The sequence below is a fragment of the Myotis brandtii genome, unplaced genomic scaffold, assembly GCF_000412655.1.
Source record: "Myotis brandtii unplaced genomic scaffold, ASM41265v1 scaffold294, whole genome shotgun sequence".
Taxonomy (NCBI): domain Eukaryota; kingdom Metazoa; phylum Chordata; class Mammalia; order Chiroptera; family Vespertilionidae; genus Myotis; species Myotis brandtii.
Window position 1 is genome coordinate 324,022 of NW_005361238.1, and position 26,520 is coordinate 350,541.

Consider the following 26,520-nt stretch of genomic DNA (forward strand, 5'->3'; position numbering starts at 1 on the left):
TCAGGTAGAGGCAGGGTGAGGGCACTCCAGGCAGAAGGACAGGCATGGGCAGGGGCCTGGAGGTGGAAGGCACCCAGCACAGTAAAGGGACAGCAGGTGGCCCAGTGGGAAAGCTCTTCCTGGAGGCCTGCAAGGCTGGGCTCAGGCATCTGTAGTTACGTCCCACAGTGGGCAGCCGGCACCCTGGGCTTCCCGCCCCTCCCCCAGCTGCACTCTTGCCACGGAAAAACAGAGACTGTTTGAGACTGTTGGCTCCTGGAGACAAATTTCCACTTGGACTCCCTACTCCAGGGAAGGCACAAGGCCTCAGGGTTGCCAAGCGTGTGAGAGTGGTTCTTTGTTCTTAAAAAAGACCTGAGAAGGTGTCACCCAGCCCCACCTCTCTCCTAGAGACCGATGGACAGTGGAGCAAGCAGGCAGCCTAGCAGCTTCAAGACCTGGCTGAAATCCAGCCTCGGGTACAGATGCTGCCTGCTCTCAGCCTGGCCCTTCTCAGCTGCCGGGGTGGCAGGGCACAGGGGTGCTTGGGAGAGGAGCAGGCAGGCTGGGCTCCTGGCTGGAAATGCCTTTACTGCTTGTTATTTCTATTTTCATTCTCCCCTCAAGCTGAGGCCCTTTCAGCCGTGTTAAGAGTTATGAAGTGAGCCCTGACTGGTTTGGCTCAGTGGATAGAGCGTCGGCCTGCGGACTGAAGGGTCCCAGGTTCGATTCTGGTCAAGGGCACCAAAAAAAAAAAAAAGAGTTATGAAGTGATATGTCCTCTTCACTGCATCATACCTGGAGGCATACAATATATGTCTGTCCATTACTGGTGGTGTTACTTTGATCACTTGGTTAAAGTGATGATTGTAGGGTTCTGGACCATAAATTTACCCTTGCTATGAATATGTATTTTACAGAAGAGATAATCTGAGACTATGCAATGGGCAACCAGATAAAATACAGGAAGCCAAAATTTATTTAAATTTCAGATAGTCAACAAGTACTTTTTAAAAAGTGTATGGCCATCTTCCCAAATTATTTACCTAAAATTCAAATTTCATTGTGTCTTGTATTTTTTTTTCAGCAAATAAGAGATACTTTATTTTAATTTTATTTTTCAATGACAGTATGCATTCAATATTATTTTGTATTAGTTCTAAAATTCAAATTTCATTGTGTCTTGTATTTTTTTTCCAGCAAATAAGAGATACTTTAATTTTCTTTTTCAATGACAGTATGCATTCAATATTATTTTGTATTAGTTTCAGGTGCATCTCGTATTTTTATTTGCAGGATCTGGGAATCTTACATGTGAGTATCTTGTTCCAAATCCAACTTCACCCAATTGTTTTGACATCCATTGACGATTCTGAATCAATGGTTCACCAAATTAGTTGTTTTCTAACTCCATCACTCTTTTACATTTATTAGTTGGCACTTTACCTGCCCACCTCTTTGGCCACTCTTTACAGTAACAGGCGGACAGTAGGCGCTCAGGTACCTATTTGTTCCAGCAACGAATGAACAAATGCTCGGGTTGGTTGGGCTTCGGCGACCAGCTGCGTCTGGCAAGGGCTTGCCTTCCTCAGCCAATCACCGCATGGTCCCAAGGCTTCCGAGCCTTCCAGGGCCTCTCTCGGGGCTCTCCTTGCTCCAATCACAAGCAAGGCTTTACTGGACAGGGACCAATGGGTGCCGGCGAGAGGCGGGGCCCGACACGCGCCCGCGGTATAACCGCGCTGCCGGAGCGCGCGCTTCTCTTCGGGCTCCGACGCCGCTGTGGGGCATGGCTGCTTCATCCCTCGTGTCCACGTTGGCCACCCGGCTGCTGCGACCCGCACAGAACTGCTGCCTCCGTCACTGTCCACTCCATTTCTCGGCTGTTCGGTAAGAGAGTCGGGAGCGGGGGCCACCGGGGCTCCGAGGGACTCCGAGGGACTCCGAGGGACTCCTGAGCATCTGCGTCCGGGGCGGCTTGTCCACCGAGAGGACTGGCGGGGCGACGTGGCAGCCGAGCGCGGCTGCGGCCAGTGACCTGGGTGCTCGCCCGGCGCGGTGGGCTGTTACCAGTGCCAGCTTTTCAGGGGGAGCCTGTCTCCCGCGGGCTCGGGGCGTCGATCTGTCCCGGGGCCAGTCCGCTGGCGGGACGGGGTCCCCGGTGCGGAGCAGAGGCACTGGCGCGCTCTGGGGCGCCCAGGAACATGCCGAAGTGGGTGATGCCGAGATCCGTCTCGGTGAAAGCAGAGGAGACGTTTTGGCGCGCGCCGGGAAGGCTTCGGAATGAGCAGCCTCTGGCGACCGTCCCTCCCCGGGACCCTAGCGGCGGCGGGGGTTGGTGCAGTCTGATGAAATCCCCAGCCGCGCTGCTCCGGGTACCGCACTTCCCCGCCGCTCCTGGAGGGGGGTGTGGCTCGCGCCTCCCCACACCCGGCCCTTTCCCTCCCAGGGAATAAATGCTGTGCTGTGATCACCAGGGCCTCGGCTGCTGCCCACCCGAGAGCTGGTCAATGCCAGGCAGTGTCAATTGCGCTGAGAAACACCTGGGAGGAGGAGGAGGAGGGGCGTTCTGTTTGCGTTTCATAGGGAGGTATTAGCTTTTCCCTGTGGGTTTGGTTTTTTTTCCCCCCCAGGACCTCCAACTCTCATTCTTAGACCTAGATTGAAGACTCTCTGGGGTGGCTGGGATTTCTCTCCCTAAATCTGTGCGCTTTTCCATCTTTAGAGCCTTAGCATTGCCAGCGACCTAAGCCTGGTAACGGGCACGGGGCTGTGACCTACTGTGCGAATTCAGAGGTGATAGAAACTGTTCTTGAATGGAACTCACCTGTCAAGGGGCAGAAGACACGCGTGTCATTTCCTCTCGCTGTAAAAATGTTATTAGAGACATGGCCAGGGAGCTGTAGAAGCACAGAATGCGGATGCGTGTGCTCTTGAAAGAAGATTTGGGGGCGGGGACACTCAAGGTTTTTCTTTCTTTCTTTCTTTCTTTCTTTCTTTCTTTCTTTCTTTCTTTCTTTCTTTCTTTCTTTCTTTCTTTCTTTCTTTTTTTCTTTCTTTTCTTTTCTTTCTTTCTTTCTTTTTTTTTAAGGCTTTTCTTGGTCTGAGCCTGACTTGCCTCTCCAGCACCTCTGTTACAGTCTGTTCTCCTCCTCCTTCCTCCCTTCCTGAGTTCTGGCCACATGGGCCTGTGGCTATTATGATTCAGAAGAGATTTATAAACGTCCTCTAATTTATTACCTACAGAACTGGAGCAGTTTGCTTGCTCTCCAGCAACAAGTACCCTCCTTTTACTTGCCTTTCTGAATAAACAAATGGACTTCCACATCTCTGAGGGCAATACTCAGTTTGGTATTTATGGTTCCGTTGTATTGCTTTACTGCTGGCATGTAGAATTTTAAAAAATTTTTATTTTTAAAGAGGCTACATTTATTTCTTTTAGGGGGTTGGTCTGAGAGTTTCACGAACATAAACTCATGGTTAGAGAGAGAGAGAGAACTGTAGTCTAGGAGACAGTGGGGTATAGGGAAAAAGGGACTTTGGAGGCAGAGGTTTGCGTTTGTATCTTGTATCTGCTGTCCTCAGTTTCCCCTTCTGCATAACAGGGTTATTATAATAGCCCCAAGGTAACTGAGAGTAATGAATGCAAAAGTCTTAGCAAAATACCTAGTGTTTAATAGATATTAGTTCCATCCTACTTTGTGTCTGTCTTCATCCATTTCTGGTTCCATTAACCAGTGGATAACAAGAATTCTTTCTAGCCTAGCTGGTTTGGCTCAGTGGATAGAGCGTCAGCCTGTGAACTGAAAGGTCCCAGGTTCGATTCCGGTTAAGGGCACATACCCGGGTTGTGGGCTCGATCCCCAGTGGGGGACTTGCAGGAGGCAGCCGATCTATGATTCTCTCTCATTATGGATGTTTCTATCTCTTTCTCCCTCTTCCTTCCTCTCTGAAATCAATAAAAATATATTTTTTTTAAAAAAGAATTCTTTCTAAAATAGTCTGATCTTGAATTGTAAAATGCACCTGATGTTCATTGGATTTGGAGGAAAATGGAGATGCTACTGACTAGAGTTTTAGTTTTGATTTTGAATAATCCTCGTGACTTCTTTCTAGTTGTTCATAATTTTAACGGAAAATTTTCTAAACACATTGTGAAAGCACTACATTGCGGAATAAGTATTAGCTAATATACTTAATGTACGTTGGGTTTCCCATGGAACTGAGTCTGTATTTCTGTTTATTTTGAGGTATCTGCCCTTTGGCAAAAAAGATGATGGGAAGTTAGGTGATGACCCACTTGCTGGGCTGTCCCACATGCTGCTGAGCTGTGGTATGCAGAGGAGGGCTGAAACAGTTACATTACAAGAAAAAGCATTGTGGCTTTTTGTTTTGGTTCTTGTTATTCTTTGACAGTTTTGTCTTTTTTGTTTTTTAAACAAATTGGCACAACATCCAGAATCTGCCTTTGGGACTTGGAACACGGGTTTGTTCATTCCAGAACCCTGTGTCCTTAACTTCAGTGTATCATTCTTAGCCCAAATGTGCTGTTACATTCTAAGTTTATTGCTTTCAAAAGGAACTTTTTGATGAAGTGGAAGCTATGTCCTTTTCACAGAATACTTATATATGTATATCTATACCTATATCTATATCTATATATCTATATTTATATATCTATATATATCCTTATGAGTATATAAGTAGATAAATATATCTATTGCATATTAAGGATACATATGTATGTATGTGTGAATATAAATCTAACCAATGGAAGAGAGTAAGAAATTAATTTTTATTGACTATATATGCCTGGAAGTTTAGATGTTATTTCATCCAATATAAATGAGTGTCCTAAGCCCTCTAGTTTTTCACTCTATAGTGTCCTAAGTTTTCAAAATGCTTTTCTGGCCTGGGGGGTGGGGTGGGGTATTCCTGGTACTAATATAGATCAGGCATGTTGCCAGGGGTACTTGTGTCAGCAAAGTCCTTTTTTTTTTCTTCATATGTTTTTATTTATTTCAGAGAGGAAGAGAGAAATAGGAGCACCAATGATGAGAGAGAATCATTGATCGGCTGCCTCCTGCACAGCCTCTGCTGGGGACTGAGCTCGGGTCCCTTCAGTCCGCAGGCTGACGCTCTATCCACTGAGCCAAACCAGCTAGGGCAGCAAAGCCCTTTTAATGAAGTCCCCTTCAACTCTAATTCTGAACTGGATTTGTAAATATTAACATGTTTCCAATTCCTTAATGTACCAGGGATCTATATGAAGTGCTATTATTAATTTGTGCTGTGCTAGTACTATTACATATAATCTGGTAAAGTATTTGGTTTGTAAAAAAAAAAGGTATTTGATTTGCTATAAAATGATATCTTCTTCATACCTCACAGGATGCAAATACAGATTAATATAAGGCTTAGATATAAAATTACTGCATTGTATCTAAGACATTGAGATTTTAAAGTATTTATTTAATCATAATGCAAATAAAAAGCAGACAATGAAGGCTTAAAGACTCTTGAAACTTTAAAATTCTGTCTTAATTAATAGGCTTTAAGAATTGATCATATCTGACCATACAAGTCATCCAGTACCTTGATGTTATCTTTGAGAATTAAATATGTGCCACGAGGGCAAGTAGATTGTTTTAATGTTTCAAACAGTTGTGCTTCATTGGTCTTGAGGTTGGAGCCTTCCTCATGACACTGAGGACACAAATCTAGAGGGAAAGACTTGTTTTCAGTGGCACTTTTGTGTTTAAGGAACAGATGCTTATCCTACTTTACGTAATGGGAACTTTGTTGTAAGGATTTGTGTGGAAATAGGAAAACCAGGAATCTTCCATATTGGAACGCAGGAAGAGCTGTCTAACCAGTTCCCAGTTCTTGTTGGGAAGAGATAGCCTTTCAGAGATCTGAACTCAGTTTTGGTGACTAGAGGTTCCTCCAGACCTGAGTTTCCTCATTGCCCCACCCCAACCAGCAGTTTTCCCTTCAACAGGACTGCTCTTCTCTCTGTCATATGACTGAGTGCTAACAACACGGGCAAAACACAAACTACAAATGGTATATCAGCACATAGGAAGAACTATTTAACCTCACAGTGGTGAGGGGGTGAAATAAAACAATGATTTTATTTATCTAGTAGAGGCCCGGTGCACAAAATTTGTACACAGGGCTGGGAGTGTGTGTGCCCCTCAGCCCAGCCTGCACTCTCTCCAATCTGGCCTGCCTGCCTGATTGCCCCTAATTGCTTCTGCCTGCCAGCCTGATCGAAGCCTAACTTGCTCCCCTGCTGGCCCAATTGCCCCTAACTGCCCTCCTCTGCTGGCCTGGTCACCCCCAACTGCCCTCCCCTGCAGGCCTGATTGCCCCCAACTGCCCTCCCCTGCTGGCCTGATCACCCCCAACTGCCCTCCCCTGTTGGCCCGATCGCCCACAATTGCCCTCTTCTGCCAGCCCAGTCGCCCCTAACTGCCCTCACTTGCCAGCCTGGTCACCCCCAACTGCCCTCCTCTGCTGGCCTGGTCCCCCCCAACTGCCCTCCCCTGCAGGCCTTGTCCCTCCCAACTGCCCTCCCATGCAGGTCTGGGTCCTCCCCCCCAGCTGCCCTCCCCTGCTGGCCTGATTGCCCCCAACTGCCCTCCCCTGCAGGCCTGATTGCCCATAACTGCCTCTGCCTTGCCCCGCACCCGGGACCCAGGATTCCCTCCTCTGGCCGGTCGTAGGCACCCAGGACCCAGGCTGACTTCACCTGGGCCGGCTGCAGCCACCGGGGACCATGGGTGGGCGGCTTCGCTCGGGCCATAGCCACATGTTTATTTAGCCCAGCCGTGGGCAAACTACGGCCCGCGGGCCGGATCCGGCCCGTTTGAAATGAATAAAACTAAAAAAAAAGACCGTACCCTTTTATGTAATGATGTTTACTTTGAATTTATATTAGTTCACACAAACACTCCATCCATGCTTTTGTTCCGGCCCTCCGGTCCAGTTTAAGAACCCATTGTGGCCCTCGAGTCAAAAAGTTTGCCCACCCCTGATTTAGCCTGTCAATTTGTGAATGTGCAGGAGGCCGTGGCATTAAAAGTCTAGACTCTGGATTGAGACAGAGCTGGGTGTGAGACCCAAGTACTAGCTGTCAGTTACTTAAACCCTCTGAGCTTCAGATTAGTGATGGTAACGGTTTCAGTCGACTTTGTACTCCTGCATATGTAGCTGATACAGATTTCCCACTTTGAATGTGTGCTTCAGATTGCACTTGTTCTCCAGGTTAGGCACTTAAGGTGTTAATTTAAACTGTAGGTTTTGGGTATTTTTCCCCTACGTTATTGAGAAATAATTGACATACATCACTGTATAAGTTTAAGGTGTACAACATGGTGGTTTGCTTTGCCTATATTGTGAAATGATTACCAAATAGGTTTAGTTAACATTCATGTCACGTCATGCAGACACAACAAAAAGAAAAAAAATTTTTTCTCCTTGTGCTGAGAACTCTTAGTTAGCATCTACTCTCTTAACAGCTTTCCTCTACGTCATGCAGCAGTGTTGACTATAATCATGTTGTGTACCACATTCCTGGTACTTATTTATCTTATAACTGGAAATTTGTTCCTTTTGACCCCTTTCCTCCTATTCCCCCTCCTCCTATCCCTCAAAATTTGGGGTATTTCATACTCTTTTGGTAGTCTGATCTTTTTACAAAAACTCAAGCTAGTATTTGGTTTTGTGTCTCTGTTGCCTTCTGCAGAAATGAAGCTGTTGTCATTTCTGGAAGGAAACTTGCCCAGCAGATCAAGCAGGAAGTGCGGCAGGAGGTGGAAGAGTGGGTGGCAGCCGGCAACAAACGGCCATACCTGAGCGTGGTTCTGGTTGGCGAGAATCCTGCAAGTCATTCCTATGTCCTCAACAAAACCAAGGCTGCTGCAGATGTGGGTAGGTGTCACGCTCGGATCGGACTGCTGTTAAAGTGAGGCTTCTCCGGGGCAAACCCCGTTGTCATTTATTACTCTTTTTTTTTTTTTTTTCTGACTAGAAACCCAAGCAGAAGAAGCTAATATGAACAATAGGCAAAACTTTGTCAGAACAGGGTGAATCTATTGGGGAGGCTTATAGACTAGGATGAATGGAATATGGTTTATCTTATCTTTGCCGCTGGTTTTAACATTGGACAGGTGGCCTTGAACACATCTGCTTTTCTTGAGCAATGATAAGAGTATCTGAGGTTTTTGATGAGCACTTTAAGGCAATAGAGTGGGGGTGGGGCAGTTTGAGGAGACCTCAGTGATGTAGCCTAGGACACAGCATAGAGTTGAAGGAAATGAATAACTCTGACTTCTGGGAAATAGCTTTTGATTTCTTCCCCAGTTGGTTCCAAATCCAGTTAAACCTTGCAGTTTAGAAGTGGTTGAAGTTTTGAATGCCAAAGGCGTGGGTCTGGGTGGGTGGTGGGAGGTTGGTGGTCTAGGTCTCACTGTACCACAGGCTTCGTGTGGGGGTAGACATCTCTGGGGCAGTAGTCTGAGCAGGTGCCCTGTCCTTCTGAAGGGCTGTGAAAGGATTGGCGTGACTGGGCAGTGTTCCTGGACCGTGAGCCCTTGGTATATATATTTTTCGATTGGTATACTCTATTCTTTATAACTGAAGAGTGAGGACTCCTGCCCTTCTCATTGGAAAACCTTTAGAGCAGCGGTTCTCAACCTGTGGGTCGCGACCCCTTTGGGGGTCAAACGACCCTTTCACAGGGGTCACCTAAGACCATCGGAAAACACATATATAATTACAAATTGTTTTTGTGATTAATCACTATGCTTTAATTATGTTCAATTTGTAACAATGAAAATACATCCTGCATATCAGATATTTACATTACGACTCATAACAGTAGCAAAATTACGTTTATGAAGTAGCAACGAAAATAATTTTATGGTTGGGGGTCACCACAACATGAGGAACTGTATTAAAGGATCGCGGCATTAGGAAGGTTGAGAATCACTGCTTCAGAGCCTCTAGAATAGAGCAAGCCATGTTTTCCTAAGACGTTGGGAGGCACCATGCCGCAGGGGGAAACAGGGACTTTGGAACTGGAAGATTGGTTCCGCCACTGGCTGGCTTGTTTCAGTTTCGCCGTGCCTCAGTCTCCTGTCTACAAAATGAGGTTGATGAGGATTACATAAATAATATGTAGAAAGGTCAAGCTAGCATTCTCTAGTGCAGTGGTCGGCAAACTGCGGCTCTCCAGCCACATGCGGCTCTTTGGCCCCTTGAGTGTGGCTCTTCCACAAAATATCGACTTCTGCGCATGGGCCACGAAGTTTCAATCGCACTGTACATGCGCGCCCACACGTGGTATTTTGTGGAAGAGCCACACTCGGGGCCAAACAGCCGCAGTTTGCCGACCACTGCTCTAGTGTATATATTTGTGACATTACTGTTTCAGGTTCGTTTTGAGCTGATTTATGCTTTTCAGCTACCAGGGTGGATGTGATAATAAAAACCTCAATGGCAGAAGACTGGCAGGCAACATCGCATTGCTCATTAAATGCCTCAATATATATATATTTCTAATATATTTTTGACTTCAGAGAGGAAGGGAGAGGGAGAGAGATAGAAACACCAATGATGTGAGAGAATCATTGATCAGCTGCCTCCTGCACACCCCCTACTGGAGACCAAGCCTGCAACCCGGGCATGTGCCCTGACCAGGAATCAAACCCAGGACCCTTCAGTCCACAGGCTGGCGCTCTATCCACTGAGCCAAACTGGCTAGGGCATGCCTCAATATTTTTTAACTTTGAAATTTTCTTATAGGAATCAACAGTGAGACAATTGTGAAACCTGCATCAATTTCAGAGGAAGAACTGTTGAACTTAATCAATAAACTAAATAACGATGATAACGTCGATGGCCTCCTTGTTCAGCTGCCGCTTCCTGGTGAGTTTTGGGCTCCACCATTTAGAAGGATTTCTGAGGAGTGGAGAGGCCTGGTTACTTTATACTGCTGGCCCCTAGTGTGAATCTGACTCCAAGGGGAGGTCAAGTCCAGAGAGTGAATTTTTTATTAGATATGGGGCAGACCTACTCAAGGAGGGGAAACAGAGTTTGCCACCCTAAGATGCGGCTTTTTTAAGCTGGTTATTTTCAAGAAACAAAGGACTCAAGGTAAACCTTTGACCTTCCCTCAACTGCCTAAGGGAATTTAGATAGAGGTCCTGTTCCAGGAAGGGAGCTAGCATCACAGGGACGTGAACAGGTATGATAAGCAGAGAGAAGGCTAGCAAGCCCCTTTAATCAAAGTCTTCTCTGTGTCCCATTGTTAAAGGAGGTCCAACCAACATTTATTCACCAAACATTGGCTTTTCCATGTGAATTACCTTCCAGTCCCCAACCACAACCCCCTTTCGCCTTAGCTCAAAATCGTACATAAGCCTTAACTGCCTAATCTGTCCTGGGTCTCATATTATTTTTCTTTCTTTTTCTTTTATGAGAGGAGAGAGAGAGGAAACATCGATCAGTTGTCCTACTTGGTTATGCATTCATTGGTTGATGCTTGTGTGTGCCCTGGCCAGGGATTGAACTTGCAATCTTGGTGCGTTGGGATGACACTCTAACCAACTGAGCTACCCAGCCAGGGCCAGTGTCATATTATGGAATCCCGAGATATACATACATAATAAATTTGGACATTTTCTTACATTAATTTGATCATTAGCCCAGCCAGAAGAATCTAGAAAGATAGAAAGAAAAATAATTTTTCCTCTCCCACATCAGAATACCAATGACTCCATGATTTGACCTTGAGATCTTGATACAAGGAACAGTGCAGGGGGGAGTTATACAAGAGGAATGGGCTTTGATGCTGGCATTTGGCTGTGCTTGCTGTGTCCCTTCTGTGCAGATGGAAGAAGGAACTCATCGAGGCATGTAGAGGCAAGTTGTAGAAAGAGCAGGTTTACAGGACAAACCAGATAAGTTGGAGGCAAGCAGTAGTAACTATGCAACAGTGACTAAGGCCCCCTGGTCTGACCTCTTTTTCAGAGCACATAGATGAGAGGAAGATCTGCAACGCTGTTTCTCCAGACAAGGATGTTGATGGCTTCCATGTAATCAATGTGGGGCGAATGTGTTTGGACCAGTATTCCATGTTACCGGCTACCCCCTGGGGTGTGTGGGAGATCATTAAGCGAACTGGTATGTCTGTTAGTGTTATGAACGTAGTACTTGCAAATGGTAAAAGAGTGAAAACTCACGCCCATGACCTCTAGTCTTACTCCCCAGAGCCTTTCCAGCAGTCGCCTATGACTGTTTGTTTTTTTAATTTAATTTTATTGTTGACAACGTTAAGAGATGTCTCCCATCTTCTCCCTTATTGACCCCCTCCACCCAACCCCCACCCCACCCCAGGCCTTCTCCATGCTATTGTCTGTGCCTACGACTGTTTTTGCTACTTAATTCAGAAGCCTCAGAGAAGGAAACTTTAGTAGTGGTGGTAGTGCACATTTATGTAACATTTTGTAGTTTACAAAATGTTTTCTTTAGCCTTAAAGCGATAGGGCCAATTGACTGAGGCAATCAGCTTGGCGACTTCCTTCATTATTATAATTAGATTCACGTCCTAGGCCATCTGCCTTTTCCTTTGGTGCCCTAAGACAGTCTGGTATTGCTTTTAAATATATATTATTTTTTAAAATAATTCTTTATTGTTGAGAGTACTACATATGCCCCGTTTTTTCCCTCATTGACCCCCTCTGTGTGTTTAATAGGCATTCCGACCCTAGGGAAGAATGTGGTTGTAGCTGGAAGGTCCAAAAATGTTGGGATGCCCATTGCAATGTTGCTGCACACAGACGGGGCGCACGAACGTCCTGGAGGTAAGCGAAGCGCTTTCGGAAGAGTGTCTTCTCCCTCACGGAGGCCTTCAGAGGCTGTCCTGTGGACCAAGTGTTCACTGTGTTAAACATCCAGGGAACATTGTCTTTGTTTGCATTTGTTGTAATGTTGTTAACAGATATTTGGGGTATAATCTTTGTAGGAGAAGCTGTACTCAGTGTCACCTGAGAGTTTATTTATATTCATTTATTATGGAACTAGTTCAGAAATGGATAAGCCTCAAAAATTTAAGTTTTATAAGTATAAGCATGGTTGTAGGCAATTAGAAATTTTCAGTGATGGCTTTGATAGCTGGAGTTAAGAGACCTTCTTTTTCAAAGTTAGTATCCTGCTCTGTGTCATTTGTTAGAAAAAAATCTTTGACCATTGCCAAGGATTGACGTAATATGACTCTAATGTGTCATTATGTCAAATTCTGTTGATTTGTTTGAGAAAAAGCCTCAAATCAGAGTTACCATGTGTGATTATCATAATATGGACCTACATGATTACATCAGAAACAATGGCAAAACTAAATATTTCTAGACATCTAGCAAACTTAAAAAATAACCCTTGAGTAATTCTAGGGATATTTTATTTAGGAAAGGTAAAATTCTTGAAAAACTGTTATTAAACAGGCTAAAGAAGAAATCTAGTTATATATGACTCCAAAGATTAGAGCTAGGACTAACTAACAGGTAAAAGTTACAAGAAATTGAGTATTAATTAAAAAAAAGAAAAAAAGACAATTGGCTGTCCAGAAAATATGGCACATGAATTAAGTCAATTATTTCCTCAGAGATGTTGAATTTCTACAATGGTTTGCCTAGTTGACACCTACTCCAATCCCAGCTTTGATTCAGAAGTCAAGACATTTAATTTTAATTCATAGGTGATGCCACTGTTACAATATCGCATCGATACACCCCCAAAGAGCAGCTGAAGACACATACCATTCTTGCAGATATTGTGATCTCTGCTGCAGGTAAGACCACCAGGGAAGGGGACGGAAGGACATCAGGAGATGGGCCTCTTGCCTTAGAACTTGCCTGTTTCGCTGCCATTCCATTCATTCTTACCCTAGGATGCCACCATGAGCTGCCTACAAAATGAGGGAAGAGTTGTGCTTGGTATAGTGGTTTCTGTCATTTCATCATAGACTTGATGGATGAATGTTATATCTATAGTCTCAAAGGATTTCTATTTACTAGATGAAGTTTAAATGTTTCCTTGGTTAATGGTTCTTGTAGGTATTTATAAAACAAGCTAACTAGTTCTTCCAGGTCTCTTAAAATTGAAATCAGATAAGAATCTGACAGGCAACCCTAGCTCGTTTGGCTTAGTGGATAGAGCATCGGCCTGCGGACTGGAGGGTCCCGGGTTCGATTCCAGTCAAGGGCACATGCTCAGGTTGCAGGCTCAATCCCCAGTAGGTGTACAGGAGGCAACCAATCAATGATTCCTTCTCATCATTGATGTTTCTATCTCTATCTCCCTCTTCCTTCCTCTCTGAAATCAGTAAAAATATTTTTAAAATAATAATAGCCGTAACTGGTTTGGCTCAGTGGATAGAGCGTCAGCCTGCGGACTGAAGGGTCCCAGGTTCGATTCCGGTCAAGGGCATGTACCTTGGTTGCAGGCACATCCCCAGTAGGGGGTGTGCAGGAGGCAGCTGATCGATGTTTCTCTCTCATCAATGTTTCTAACTCTCTATCCCTCTTCCTTCCTCTCTTTAATAAAATCAATAAAATATATTTAAAAAAATAATAATAAAAAAAATTTAAAAAAAGATTCTGACAGGCGTTTTCAGATGTTTCAGTAAGGTGATCGATCATTCCTGTCTCCATTTCCCCAGGCATTCCAAATTTGATCACAGCAGATATGATCAAGGAAGGAGCAGCCGTCATTGATGTGGGAATAAATAGAATTCAGGATCCTATCACTGCTAAACCCAAATTGGTTGGAGATGTGGATTTTGAAGGTAAATAGTATAATTTAAAAATATATATAAAATCAGTAAATACTACCATTAATGGACATTTAGGACTAATCATTTACTTTTTCTTATAAGTTTTAAACTTGTGTTACTCTGGTAATACCATTTAAAAGGCTTTCAACAAGTTAAGAGAAATGTTTTTTCAAGTTATAGACATTTTAGAATTATTTTAGTTGTTTATGTCATAAAATTATGGACAGTAGGTATAAACTTTTCAGGGAATTGTTTTTCCTTAACGGTTATTTCATAATTAAAACAACTTTAAGACTTTTAACAAGTCTGAAAATTTAATGAAGTGATTTCTCTAAACCACTGAGTCTCCTAAAAAGTGTTACAGATTTCTCATTTTAAGAGGGGATCCCAGACCTGGAATGTTAAAACAGTCCAGGAAAAAGCCACGTTCTTGAAAATTTGGCACTTACTAGTACTGTAGATATCTCCTTTCAGTTCTTAAGACCCAAGCCTAGGTAACCAATTGATTTTTCTTTAAGATTGAGTTAAAGACCTGGCCAGGTGCTCACCAGTTGGTTAGAGCAGTGGTCACCAACCTTTCGGACCTCACGGACCACCAGTGGTCCACGGACCACCGGTTGGTGACCACTGGGTTGGAGCATAGTCCCGATACACCAAAGTTGCCGGTTCAATTTCTGGTCAGGGCACATACAAGAAGCAACCAGTGAATGCATAAATGAGTGGAACAACAAACACATGTTTCTCTGTTTCTCCCCCTTCCTCTCTCTCTAAAATCAATTTTAAAAGATTGGATTAAAAAAATCTTGCTTCTTTCCAGAAAATTGCTTTGCTTGGTATTTTGGGCAAACAGTATGAATAAATATAGTATATAAATAAAGTAAAATTAAGAAAATGTTGTAGGCAGGTATTAATTGAGGTAATGTTTATGGTAGACCTCCCCTACAGTCAACCTACTGAGATGTTTCTTTTTAAGTAGATTTAATATGGAGGAAAGTGTGGCTGGTAGATTACAGGTGATTCAGATGTATAAATACTCCTTGAACAACTTTGCTTAATATGTGCATGTTATTTTGTTAGTATGTTCAAAGGCCTTTACTCTTGAGTAATTAGATGTGATTTTTATGAGTTTGAGGTTTATGAAGGTGCTTATGTATATTATTGCTTTTTTTCCCCCCAATGCTTCCATGATATGTTAAAATACATACATGTCCTTTGTCATAATTAAAGCAGTCTGCTGTCTTGTTTCTTCTATATAGAAGTCCGGAAAAAAGCCGGTTACATCACTCCAGTCCCTGGGGGTGTTGGTCCCATGACAGTGGCGATGCTAATGAAGAATACCATTATCGCTGCAAAAAAGGTGCTGAGGCTTGAAGAGCAGGTGGTACTGAAGTCTAAAGAGCTTGGAGTGGCAACTAATTAACTAGTGTGTCTTCTGGGTCATGCACAGTACTCCAAGCCAGTTCAAGAGGCAAAACAGGCCAATAGAAATGCAGCATCTCTTATTTATTCTACTGACATGGTTTTAAACAGTGCTTTGTATTTATTGAAAGCTTAAGTGGGTGGATGCTTGTGCACATAGCTCTCCCCAGTACCTCACCAGGGATCGTGCCATTATCATGCTGGGTCATGTGATCTGGCCATAAGAGGAGCCATTAGCCTGGTGATTGCATGGGGGACACGTCCATTGAGAAAGGGCTGCTTTACTTTGTTGGACCACTTCAGTTACAAATTGCCTTTTCCAGGATTGCATTTCCCAAGTGCTATTCCAATAAGAGTTGATACTCACTTTAGGTTCCAAACCTTTTGAGCTCAACTGGTCAAACCAAAGGAAAAATGTTGCTAGAGAAAATTAGGGAAAAGGTACAAAAGAAGAAATGATAGTAATTTGAGTAGAAAAAATTTACCCTAATTTTATATTGACTGATAACCAGAAGAAAAGCTACCTGTTAATAGTATCCTGTCATTTTAAAGCTTAGTTAGTCGTTGGGAAAATGTCTGTGTGCTATTAGCCTTTATTTTATGTGTGTTGCCATTCACGAGGTCCCCTTTTGGTTTTCTGGGATCGAAAGGCTTATTTTATAAATAATTCACGTGTATTGTCATATTTGGTTTTTCCTATATCCTTAAACTTTATTGTTAATTTTTTTGTACTGTTGGGGAAGTCTGTATGGTTTCTTTAGTAGATATTGAAACCTATTTTTGAAAAACAAAACTTGGGCTTGATAATCATTAGGGCATTTGTATACATATGCAACTGCCTTTTCCACCAAAGAATTGTCGGCCTGCTGCCTGCTTTCTCTGATGCACCTATTGGCTTTCCCCGATAGGTTTTTGAGAGCTTGAGTTAATATTGAATTTAATCAGACTTTCTGATTAAGTTTTTTGTTTTATTTTGTTTTTTAAATAAAACACTCTGACTAGTATGAAATGAGTTTCTGAAATACTGTACCTAACTGCTACTGTATTGTCTTAGTTGTGACCTAACCATAGTTAAGTTTTCTCATTGGATGTAATTGATCTAGCTATTTCTATAAGTGGTAACACCCACTCCTGTGCCTTAAACGAAGTGGTTTAAAGAGCCGTGGAGAAACCAGCCTAATCCATTTAATCTTACATCCAGCAGGTGTGCCAAGCCAGGATCTTAATTGGTAAGATTCATTTAAGTGGTTAATGTTGTTCTGAGTATTTTCTAAACCATGCATTCAGTTTACACCTTGTTCAGTTTACGAAGAACTTGATGTGCTTCCCAAGTTTCTCCTTCCTCCCTCTCCCTCTTCCTCCCCCCCCCGTCTCTGTGTGTGAATTTTTGTAATTGATGACAGATTGGAAGGTATTGCACATTTGGAGGCTAGGATAGGTCCCACCAGGACTGGGAATTCTGGCCCTTGCGCAGGCAGAAGCAGCTCCTGCTCCAGGCAGCTTGAGGCAGACGGAGAAAGGAGAACAATGGGGAGTTGACCTATTCCCTCCTGTTCCTCTGCCAGCTGCCTTTATTCTTTTGATGATTTTCTGGAGATGAAAGAAGATGCTAGTTTGTTAGAGATGTTTTTTGTAACTGAGTAGCTAGTGTCCATAAGCCATGCCTGCTGACTCACCTACATTATTAAACATGGAGCAAGATGAGCAGACAGGATTACATTTTATTGAACTGCAGTTACAAGCGGGAAAATGTACTGACCTGCATGGAGAAGTAACATGTCAACCTGTTAAAAGCTATCAACATTAAAATGTTCATGTATATACAACATATAAATGACATATGAGGTGAAAATTACAGTGATCAGTTTACAGAACAAAATTAACATTGTGGTTTTTCAGTTTGTTTGATGAATCAAGCACATTTACTCCTGAATCCATAACATTTCTACAGTTCAATTTGGACGAAGTGCTATTGAAAATCAGCCAAGTTTTAACAGTGAAATGTTAAGGGTAGGTTGTTAGCTCCCCCAGGATAGGAACAGATAAAGAATTTATACTTAAACTCAGGTAATGGTTCTAGATTAGTGAGCAGCTAAGTAATTCAGCTGCTATCAGAAGTAACAGAGGTTTAGAGCTTTACCTCTTGGCAGTATCCCGTGGAAGGGAGCTCTGAGACTTAATTTAATAAACAATTGAGAGCTTTCTGTGGACCAGTCACTGTACTAGACTTTAGGAATTACAGAGACATTTAACTGTTCTCTTGACTCAAGTTGTCAACAATCTAGTGTCATTTGTCTAAAAAATAGGAAGGAATAAAGAAAAAGCACCTGCATTTGTCATCTTGAATAAATGTAGTAACAAATCGAAGTGATTTACTCAAGATCCAAATCCCAGTTGTTTTATGTCAGATGCATTGTGGCTATTAGGCACATAGTAGTAGTTAAATGAAAACATGGTTGGTGTTTGCTAAACATGGATTAAAGATAAAGACTGATCTTGTTCCTTGAGGAAAGGATTTGCTTCATTAACAATGGGTTTCAATCCACCCAACTTGCTTCCAATCATTCCTTTAAAGCATTAGTCTCATATTACAAAGTTACACTCTTCCAAAATTTGACATCAGCTCTGCCTAACTGCAACGTTCATGCGAATGGGAGTTTGACTTTGGGAATCAAGAAGGTCCTACCCTCATGTCCAGAAATTTGATTCTGGGCATGAAAAACCAGTGATGTTCATTCAAAGGATCATTGTGTTGATTTAACATGGTTTGAGGTTTTACTCTAACAAGAACTTTTATTTTAAAAATATTTATGCACTCAAATCTGTTGGTTCTTTCATTAACAGACTTTTCAGTCACACTTCTGTGCTAGAGCAAGGCCCATAATGCAGATAGTTCAAGCTTTTGTATGATCCTTAGCAAATGGAATGAGATGGAGTGGAAAGAGAGGACTTTTAAGTGTTTCCTAATATGCAAAATTGCAAGATGAATTTTTCAGCCTTGCTCTACTGAAGTGCGGGTATTTTAATAGTTCTTTCAAAATCATGTAGACACTTTAAAATCTAACCTTTAAAAAAATTCTCAACTGTTAATTTATTTTCAATAAAAATGGACTATTGCACCTTTAACCACAGTTTTGGGAGGTAAGCATTTTTTTTTTAAATTTCAAAAGAAATGTTATAATTTCTATGCTGACCTGTATTTTAAAATAATGTATAACATGTTGCTTTAGTTGTTGCGTAACTAAAAAGGAAGGGGAGATTTTGCACCTAAGTAGTACTTCTCATCGACGGATTCCCAGTTTTTCATCAACTGGAATAACGACTCTGTTTGGTAAATAAGGAAACAGGCTTCGAGAAGTTCAGGGTTGTGGCCCAGACCCTCATGATGAAGACTAAACCATGCCCTCCCTCTGCCCCCTCTCTGGGGACTCTGTGGCCTCCTAGAGGGAGGTCTCGCCGACAGCGTCTCTTCTGTACATGTCCATGTCTGTGAAGTCACAGTCTGACTCCATCTCTATCTTCACCTGTGGCACCATGAACACTGGCCTCTGAGAGTAGTTGAAAGCAGGTGAAGCTGGACAGGAAATTTTGAAGTGCAAGGTGATGCTGAACGAGAAAAAGGGGAGCATGGTTTATCTAGTGTTGGGTGTTTTTCATGCAATCCCCCAGAGCAGGGCTCTAATGCAAGTAGTTCTGTCTTATGAAATCTGAACACATCACAGCCACTAGCAGTATCCTATCTGCTTGGCCTTCAGCTGTAGACATTACTATTCTTGCCCTGTTTCAACCTATTCATATTGCTGCCAAAGTGAACTGTCTGGATGACAAATCTGTCTATGGTTCCCCACTTAAATTTTTCCGTGGTTTTCCAGTTCAAAACGTAGCATCCGAGCACCTTAGCACACGGACTCCTATGCTCACCCTCCTGTTTACTTGTAGTTTGACGGCTCCATCCTTCCCTGCGTTCTTTGGCCTGAGTGTGTGTGTGTTTTCCAATGGCATTTCTGGTCTGTTCTCGTGCCTGGAATGCCCTTTTTCCTCTCTTCCTCACTCTGTCTCTAGTGCAGTGGTTCTCAGCCTTGGCTGCACATTAGAATCACCTGGGAATCTTTTTAAAATCCTGATTTCTGGGCCTCATCCTCCGGAAATTCTGTTTCTTTGTTACTAATGTTGTGGCCTCACCTCATAACAAAAAAAAAAAAATCAGGATTTTAAAAAGATTCCCAGGAGATTCTAATGTGCAGCCAAGGTTGAGAACCACTGCTCTGGTGGCTAGTGGACTCCTGTGTATCTTCCCCCGGTGCTCCAGGTAAGGCAAATCGGCCCTTACACCGTTACTCCATTGTTCTTGGCACAAGGTGCTGGGTGTCCCTGTCCACATGCCTTTCTGTATCCCCAGGGCGTAAGCATCCTGCCTGGTAGCTTATGATGCTAACCTTTGTTAAATTAGATCATGTTGCTGAGCCTTTTTCTTCATTGAAACGGAATCCTGCTACTTCGTGGTCTCTGCCTTCACAGATGCGGTAAAACACCAGTGTGGTTGGGAGGTGCCACTGCCAGTTACCAAATCTGTCCCGTGCTTTGTATAATTTAACAGGGTTTTAGAAATGCCCTATCTTGGTCCAAATTTTCTCTCCACTGACCGAACTCGGGGCAATTAGAGATTCAATTTAGTGTAGGCTAAAGTGAAAGCAAATCAGGGTGGACAGATTGCTCTGCTAACACGTTTATATGTAAAGGTCAGCGGCTAAGGGTAGAGGGCCTGGGTTGGGGAGGTGGGTGAGACGGCAGGCGGAGATGTACTTGGGCATGTGACGGTCCAGCCCTGGGCCCGCCGCTGAGGGAGGCCAGTCCTGTGACAAGTGTCTTTTCAGCTGGGCATGTGATAGCAGTTCTGACTTACAGCTCAGAGGATCCCGTATGTGTTTCTTAAACCCCTTGAGAGAATGCCATGTGAGTGGGGGGTTATCTGCCTCCAGACTTTGGGTAGCCTGTGCCTTTCCTGTTGGACCCAGTACTGAGGGATTTCTGCCCAGTTTAGGGCACAGTGTAAGAGTAGGACTGGCCCTGCCAGCTTCCCCAGTAATAACCGAGGCCGACTTGCCTGCCTCTGAATTGTTCTTTTCCGTGTTTGAGCCCCCTTTGTTTTCAGCCATCCAGTAGCCCCACCTTCTGCACGGGTGGCTCTCATTGAGATCAGATAGGAACCACCTTGTTGGCCTGGGGCTCCTGGAAACCAGGTCTTGAATACTTTCTGGACTGTTCCTGTCTCCACCTGCTCTTTGGTATTTAGTTAGCTTTCCTTGATACCCTTTCTGACCTGCTAATTAACCACGCTGTTATTTGATTGCACAGTGTATTAGGTTACCCGATGTTTGGACCCTTAGAGTTCCCTTAGGCTGGCTGTCCATAACAGACAGTACTTAAGCCATATCTGGTTTTCCTCTGTGTTGTTTTCTATTTTCCAGTATTTACTTTCCATTTTCGTTTTACCTAATATTTTATAATAATTTCCTCTTGTAAACTTGAATACCTTTGTGTGTTGTAATGATGTTTTTATGTCAATAAGAGGACAAATTTGTTACTGGACACCCAATGATCAGGACTGTCAGCCTGTCTCTCCTCGGTGGACCACAAAACAAAGGCCTTTTACTGAGACACTGGCTAGGCTGGGAGATCCTAGTCCCTCAACCTTCCTGGCCATTGTTTAGTTTCTTATCCAACACCCAAGGAGTACACTTCATGGCTGTTACCTTCGATCAAGTTCTGAGTCACTGAAGGAAGAATCAGAATGAGTAACTCCAGCTGGAGGATCTTTTTCCTGGCAGGAAAATTAAAATGTCAGATGTGGAGCAGGTTTGAGGACTCCCCTGGAGGAGATCCTTTTTCCAGTGCTTCCCTTACCCATTTCATCTCCTTTCTATTCTCTGGCCCCATGGCCAACACTGCACAAGAGGGATACAGGGCCCTCGATAGGATGGGTGGGTTAGTTATTCCTTCATTAGAAGGCTCAGCCAGGTTAGGTGGGTGGGAGGTATGGGAAGGGCCAGGGAAGAGCGAGAAAGGGTGATAGAATCATACAAAGAGGAAGTGGGCAAAGTTGAAGAGGTATCTCTGATGGAGGGTGTGATGGGAAGCTCTTGAGGGGGCTGGCAGGATCCCTAACCTGGTCTTTGAGGAAAGTGGCAAGCTCAACATTAGGAGCAACAGGGTCTGGATTCAGGTTGGGATCTCAAGCTGTCTTGTCTCAATGACAGGACTGTCTGCCAATAGGGAGCTGAGGCTGGGAGCGGGTAAAGACAGTAACAATCCCCCAGGATCTTCATAAGCAACGTGCATCCCTCCCAGGAAGCCTCCCTTTCAGCGGGTGGAAGATGCAATTTGTACAGAATCAGCCCAACTACTGTGACCTAAGTTATACTCCAAATGCGATGCTACCTGTTTTGCTAAAGGACAACTCACTGGGCCAGCGTGGTTCAGTGGCTGAGCATCAGCCTAGGAACCAGGAGGTCACATTTCGGTTCTCAGTCAGGACACATGCCTGGGTTGTGGATTGAATTCCACCCCCCACCCCCCGCCCCATCACCACCACCCTGTGTGGGGCATGTAGGAGGCAGCCGATGAATGATTCTGATGTTTCTATCTCCCTTCCTCTCTGAAATCAATAAAAATATATTAAATACGTAAAATAAAGGACAACGCAGTTGGATTTGAGCTCTAAATCATCTCAGCAATCACCAAGAAACATTCTGCCTAGCACAGTGGTCCTCTAACATCTAAGACCACCAGATTCCCTGAATTAGAGACGGAAGTTCCTTGAAGCGGAGGGTTAGTAAGGAGGAGAGAGACACCATGTGTTTTACTTACTGGAAATGCAGTGGATACCATTTTGGGGATCTGTTTGGACACTTTCCATGGGAATCTTTATAACGGAGGGAGGAGGGAACTGGGGCTGGAGAGAAACAGTGGGAAAAGCTGATGAACACCAATACAACAGCGATGCCTTTCTGGCCAAGATGGGAAATACATGCATCCACAGTGTGCAAAGTGCCATCCTCCCCTCCAGATGTATGTAAAATGAATTTGTGTAAATTGAATCCCGTTTTTTCATTGAATATATCATGTAATCCAGAGATTTTCCCCCAACCCTGGAATAGTTCGGGGCACATGGTAGCCATTCAAGTATTTATTGAATGAATCTGAAAGAATAGTATTTGTCTTTAAAAGGCACTTCGACTTGGTTTCCTTGTTCTTAGAACCTATCTTTGAAAATCGTCTAAACCATCAACGAAAAACATGAGTGAATGATGGGCCTCTTCCCTTCCTGGACGAGGATAGTCATTGAGGACCAGGGGAGTTTGGGGCCCTCACTTCCATCAGGAGATGGTTGAATCAACACCAATCAGTCAGCAAGGATTTACCTAAGAAGAGTTTTGACCTGCAAAAGGCAAGATCACTAGGAGAACAATACAAGGATGATGCAGGGATGTGGTTTTGGGTCAAACTGGGAGAAGGGGAGCCAGGCCTGGTATTAGGAGATGTCATGGGCAGCTTGGTATACTGGAATGACCAGATGCAAGGTCAGGAGTGACTGTCTTAATTCCCTCTAAAGTATTTAGCTCTGTGTCCATCTTGGGTGAATCACTTCCCTTTTGGGGGTCAGTTACATCATCTGTAATGAGCACTTGAACTAGACGATCTTTCCCCCTAGCATTTTGTGACTTACTGTAAGTTCTGGACTGGCTTCTTGTCTGTTGACTCCCTAAGTGTTTGGGGGGTGGAGTGGGGAGGAGACTGGGAAAAGGGAGGGGTAGTCAGGGCAACCCAGTGGTTGTGGGCATCTGGGGAAGGTAGCCATTCTCAGTGAGGACTGGGCCTCTTCCCCACCTCCTGCCCTGACACCCCAGGGGCAGGACTAAGCAAACTGTCCCCAGTCCTCCTGTCTGTCCCGGAGTCCAGTCCCCTACTGAGCTCCCACCGGAACCGCCCCACCCCTGCCACCCGCTCCATTCTTTGGAGATCAGTCCTTACAACCTCTGTGATGGAGCCAGGCTTTGCCCTGTTCCCTTAGGGCAGTGGTTGGCAAACTGCGGCTCCCGAGCCACATGCGGCTCTTTGGCCCCTTGAGTGTGGCTCTTCCACAAAATACCAACTTCTGCACATGGGCCGCGAAGTTTCAATCGCACTGTACATGCGCTCGCATGTGGTATTTTGTGGAAGAGCCACACTCAAGGGGCCAAAGAGCCGCATGTGGCTCACGAGCCGCAGTTTGCTGGCCACTGCCTTAGGGGACTGCACTGCTGTTGATAATGGCCAACGTTTTCCTGGGTGGGGGCTCCTTCACCCTGGCCCACCCTGAGGATAGTCACAGAAACAAAGCTCTCAGCCCCCAGACTAAGATTAGCAGAAGCCTCGGCCCATCCTGGACTGGGTCGCTGCAGGCCGCCTGAGGAGCCACCCCATCCCGGCCCTGGCTGACGTGGAGGGAGCCTCTCAATCTCCCCCCCAGGCCCAGCCTCACATCCTCCCCACCTCCTTGTCACTGTCCTCATGGGCCCCTTTCCTTCTCTTTTTCTTCTTATTCGTCTCCTTTTTCTCCTTCTCTGGGAGGATGTTGTCGATCCAGGCCAGATCGTGCTGGGAGAAGACGAAGTCCAGCAGCCTTCGGACAATGATGAGGCCCAGGATCTGCAGTGGGAGTTGGGAGAAAATGGAAGGCTCAGGTCCCCAAACTTGGGCACAGTCGTTCTCCCTCAGCAGCCATGTTCAAGGATGTTTTCTGGTCAATGTCTTTTTAAAAATATATATTTTATTGATTTTTTACAGAGAGGAAGGGAGAGGGATAGAGAGTTAGAAACATCGATGAGAGAGAAGCATCGATCAGCTGCCTCCTGCACATTCCCTACTGGGGATGTGCCCGCACCAAGGTACATGCCCTTGTCCGGAATCAAACCTGGGACCTTTCAGTCCGCAGGCCGACGCTCTATCCACTGAGCCAAACCGGTCAGGGCTGGTCAATGTCTTTGGAGCCCTCTCAAAGCTCCCACAACCATCATTCACCAGCTGCCCACCGTGGACCCTGCCTGGCTTTCCCCAGTGACAATTCCTACCCGGAACCCATAGGGACCCATAGGGACAGAGCCTGAGATGGCTGAGGTGGGGAGCCAGGTGGCAGCCATGGTCGGAGAACTACAGTTATTCTTCAAATCGGTGGTCCTCAGACTTAAACTTGCATCAAATCCCATGCTGCTGGGTGCTGGGGGACACGAACGAGAAGCCTGGGTCAGAAATCACTTACGTGGAGCCCCCAGGAGGGCACATTCAAATCCTACTCCTGTCCTCCCTCTGCCCCGCTCCAGCCCTGCAGGCTGCGGGGCCCACCAGGGCCTGGGGCCACTTCCCTGTGATGGGCTCATCTAGGAGCCAGAGGCAACATGTTTTTGGCTTTTTTCTTCTTTCTTATTTTGGAATACTTTTAAACTTACATAAAATTTGCCAGAATAGTCACAGAACTCTCATGTCCTTTCCCCAAACGTCATGTTAATGACACTGGACGCTGAAGTTCTTCATCTCTGATTCTAGCTCTTCCCACCCCCCAGTTAGCTTCTCAAATTCAGTTAGTTTGAATGATGAAAGGGTTTCTTTCTTTTCTCTCTCTCTCTCTCTCTCCCTCACTCCCTCCCTCCCTCTCTTCCTCTCTTCCTTTCTTTCTTATTTTTCACCTGAGGATAACTTTCTATTGAGTTTTAGGGAGGGTAGAAAAGAGAGGGAAAGACAGAGAGAAATATCAATGTGAGAGAAACACATCGATTGGTTGCCCCCTGCACAAGTCCAACCAGGGCCCAGGCTGGGGAGGGTCCTGCAACCGAGATGCATGCCCTTGACCGGAATCAAACCCGGGACCCTTTGGTCCACAGGCCGGAGCTCTATCCACTGAGCCAAACCAGCCAGGGCAAAAGGGTATCTATTTAGCAAGATCTACTTCTGCACTTGGTTTGCATGTCAGCAGCGGGGACCTTCGTCTCCTTGTCACATTTGCCCAGCTTCGCCATCCTGCCCCAGCGCGGGGGCGGTTGGGTGGCGTTTGCACTCTTGCTGAGCTCTGCCACCTGAGTGGAGTAGAGGTGGGAGTGCGAATGGTCACTGCAGGGTCTGACCACCGCACAGACCACCTTCACTGCCCTCCTCGCCACCCGCCCCGCCCCAGCTGGCCTGGATTCACAGCTCCAGTCTTGTTCTGTGCCTGCCTGACCAGAGTCAGGCTACCAGGGAGGAGAAAGCGAGAGTGGACCTCCAACGGGAGGGGAAGCCAGCCCCACCGCACTCACCATGACCGGGAAGATGATGGCGGCCACCGTGGACTTGAGGATCCAGAGCACGGCCAGGCAGAGGATCTGCACCAGAGTGAAGAGGTGGATCCGGCGCAGGGGCACGTGCCGCAGGAAGGCGTGGTCCGGCTGGTGCTTGGCCGGCATCAGGAAGAGCTTGCAGCGTTCCCAGAACTGGCGAGGGGGCAGAGGCTCAGCCAGCAGGGGGGGCCTGGGAGCCCTGCTGGGGGCTTGGGGTGGGGGAAGCGGTGCTGCAGTGGGGCCTCATAGAGGGGAGCCCTTGGTCAGGCGTTAAGGACGCACAGAGAGAACTGAGTATAGGAGGACAAATAGCAAGAGCTTGTACAGCAAGAGCTCAGGGGAGGGCTTGGGCCCTGGGTGAGGGCTGGGTCCCGGAACTGGCCACAGATGAATACCGTCCACAGTCAAAGAAAATGCAACTTAATTGCAACACAAGTAATTCAAAACATCGTGGTATATCATGGTAAATAAAGAACAAAACAAGCCTGGCCGGTGTGGCTCAGTGGTTGAGCATCAACCTATGAACCAGGAGGTCAGGGTTTGATTCTCGGTCAGGGCACATGCCCAGCTTGCAGGCTCATCCCCAGTAGGGGGCGAGCAGTAGGCACCTGATTAATGATTCTCATCATTGATGTTTCTAGGCCTCCTTCCCGCTCCCTTCCTCTCTGAAATCAATACAAATATATTAAAAAAAGAATGAAACAAAGTGTGTTCTTCTGCCAGAGTTGCCCTAGAGAAGTCAGAGGTGTAGTGAAATGCTCCCTGGAGTCAGCCCCACCTGGGTTTTGAATGCTGGGCCTCATCTATAAAATCAGTATCAGAGGGCCTACCTTTACAGATTTAATTATATAACACCTATGAAGTGCCCGGTATAGTTATTTACTTGTCACATAGTAAATGGTAGTCTTATTATTACTATTATTTCATTGAACTTGG

General features: G+C 45.1%; 2 protein-coding genes across 5 annotated transcripts in view; one reads left to right on the forward strand and one right to left on the reverse strand.

Annotated features, from left to right (window-relative positions):
* Nucleotides 1-1,738: 1,738 nt before the first annotated feature.
* MTHFD2 (methylenetetrahydrofolate dehydrogenase (NADP+ dependent) 2, methenyltetrahydrofolate cyclohydrolase) overlaps nucleotides 1,739-26,520 on the forward strand; it is a 34,338-nt gene continuing 9,556 nt past the window's right edge. Inside the window, exons 1-8 of one of the 4 annotated variants that reach the window (XM_005869429.2) lie at nucleotides 1,739-1,869; nucleotides 7,730-7,914; nucleotides 9,790-9,912; nucleotides 11,017-11,169; nucleotides 11,742-11,849; nucleotides 12,740-12,832; nucleotides 13,703-13,828; nucleotides 15,073-16,244. In XM_005869429.2, coding sequence (XP_005869491.1) covers nucleotides 1,769-1,869; nucleotides 7,730-7,914; nucleotides 9,790-9,912; nucleotides 11,017-11,169; nucleotides 11,742-11,849; nucleotides 12,740-12,832; nucleotides 13,703-13,828; nucleotides 15,073-15,236 — 1,053 coding nt within the window. In that variant the 5' untranslated portion in view covers nucleotides 1,739-1,768 and the 3' untranslated portion in view covers nucleotides 15,237-16,244. Of the gene's footprint in view, nucleotides 1,870-7,729; nucleotides 7,915-9,789; nucleotides 9,913-11,016; nucleotides 11,170-11,741; nucleotides 11,850-12,739; nucleotides 12,978-13,702; nucleotides 13,829-15,046; nucleotides 16,245-26,520 lie in introns of those variants that run through there. The other 3 variants (XM_014542255.1, XM_014542256.1, XM_014542257.1) reach the window with 3 other exon arrangements.
* Nucleotides 16,937-26,520, reverse strand: part of SLC4A5 (solute carrier family 4 (sodium bicarbonate cotransporter), member 5) — an 89,395-nt gene continuing 79,811 nt past the window's right edge. Inside the window, exons 24-28 of the mRNA XM_005869430.2 lie at nucleotides 25,564-25,737; nucleotides 23,768-23,923; nucleotides 22,103-22,187; nucleotides 20,989-21,056; nucleotides 16,937-18,841 (exon numbers count right to left, since the gene is read on the reverse strand). Of these exons, the coding sequence (XP_005869492.1) occupies nucleotides 21,022-21,056; nucleotides 22,103-22,187; nucleotides 23,768-23,923; nucleotides 25,564-25,737 (450 nt within the window). The 3' untranslated portion in view covers nucleotides 16,937-18,841; nucleotides 20,989-21,021. The remainder of the gene's footprint in view (nucleotides 18,842-20,988; nucleotides 21,057-22,102; nucleotides 22,188-23,767; nucleotides 23,924-25,563; nucleotides 25,738-26,520) is intronic.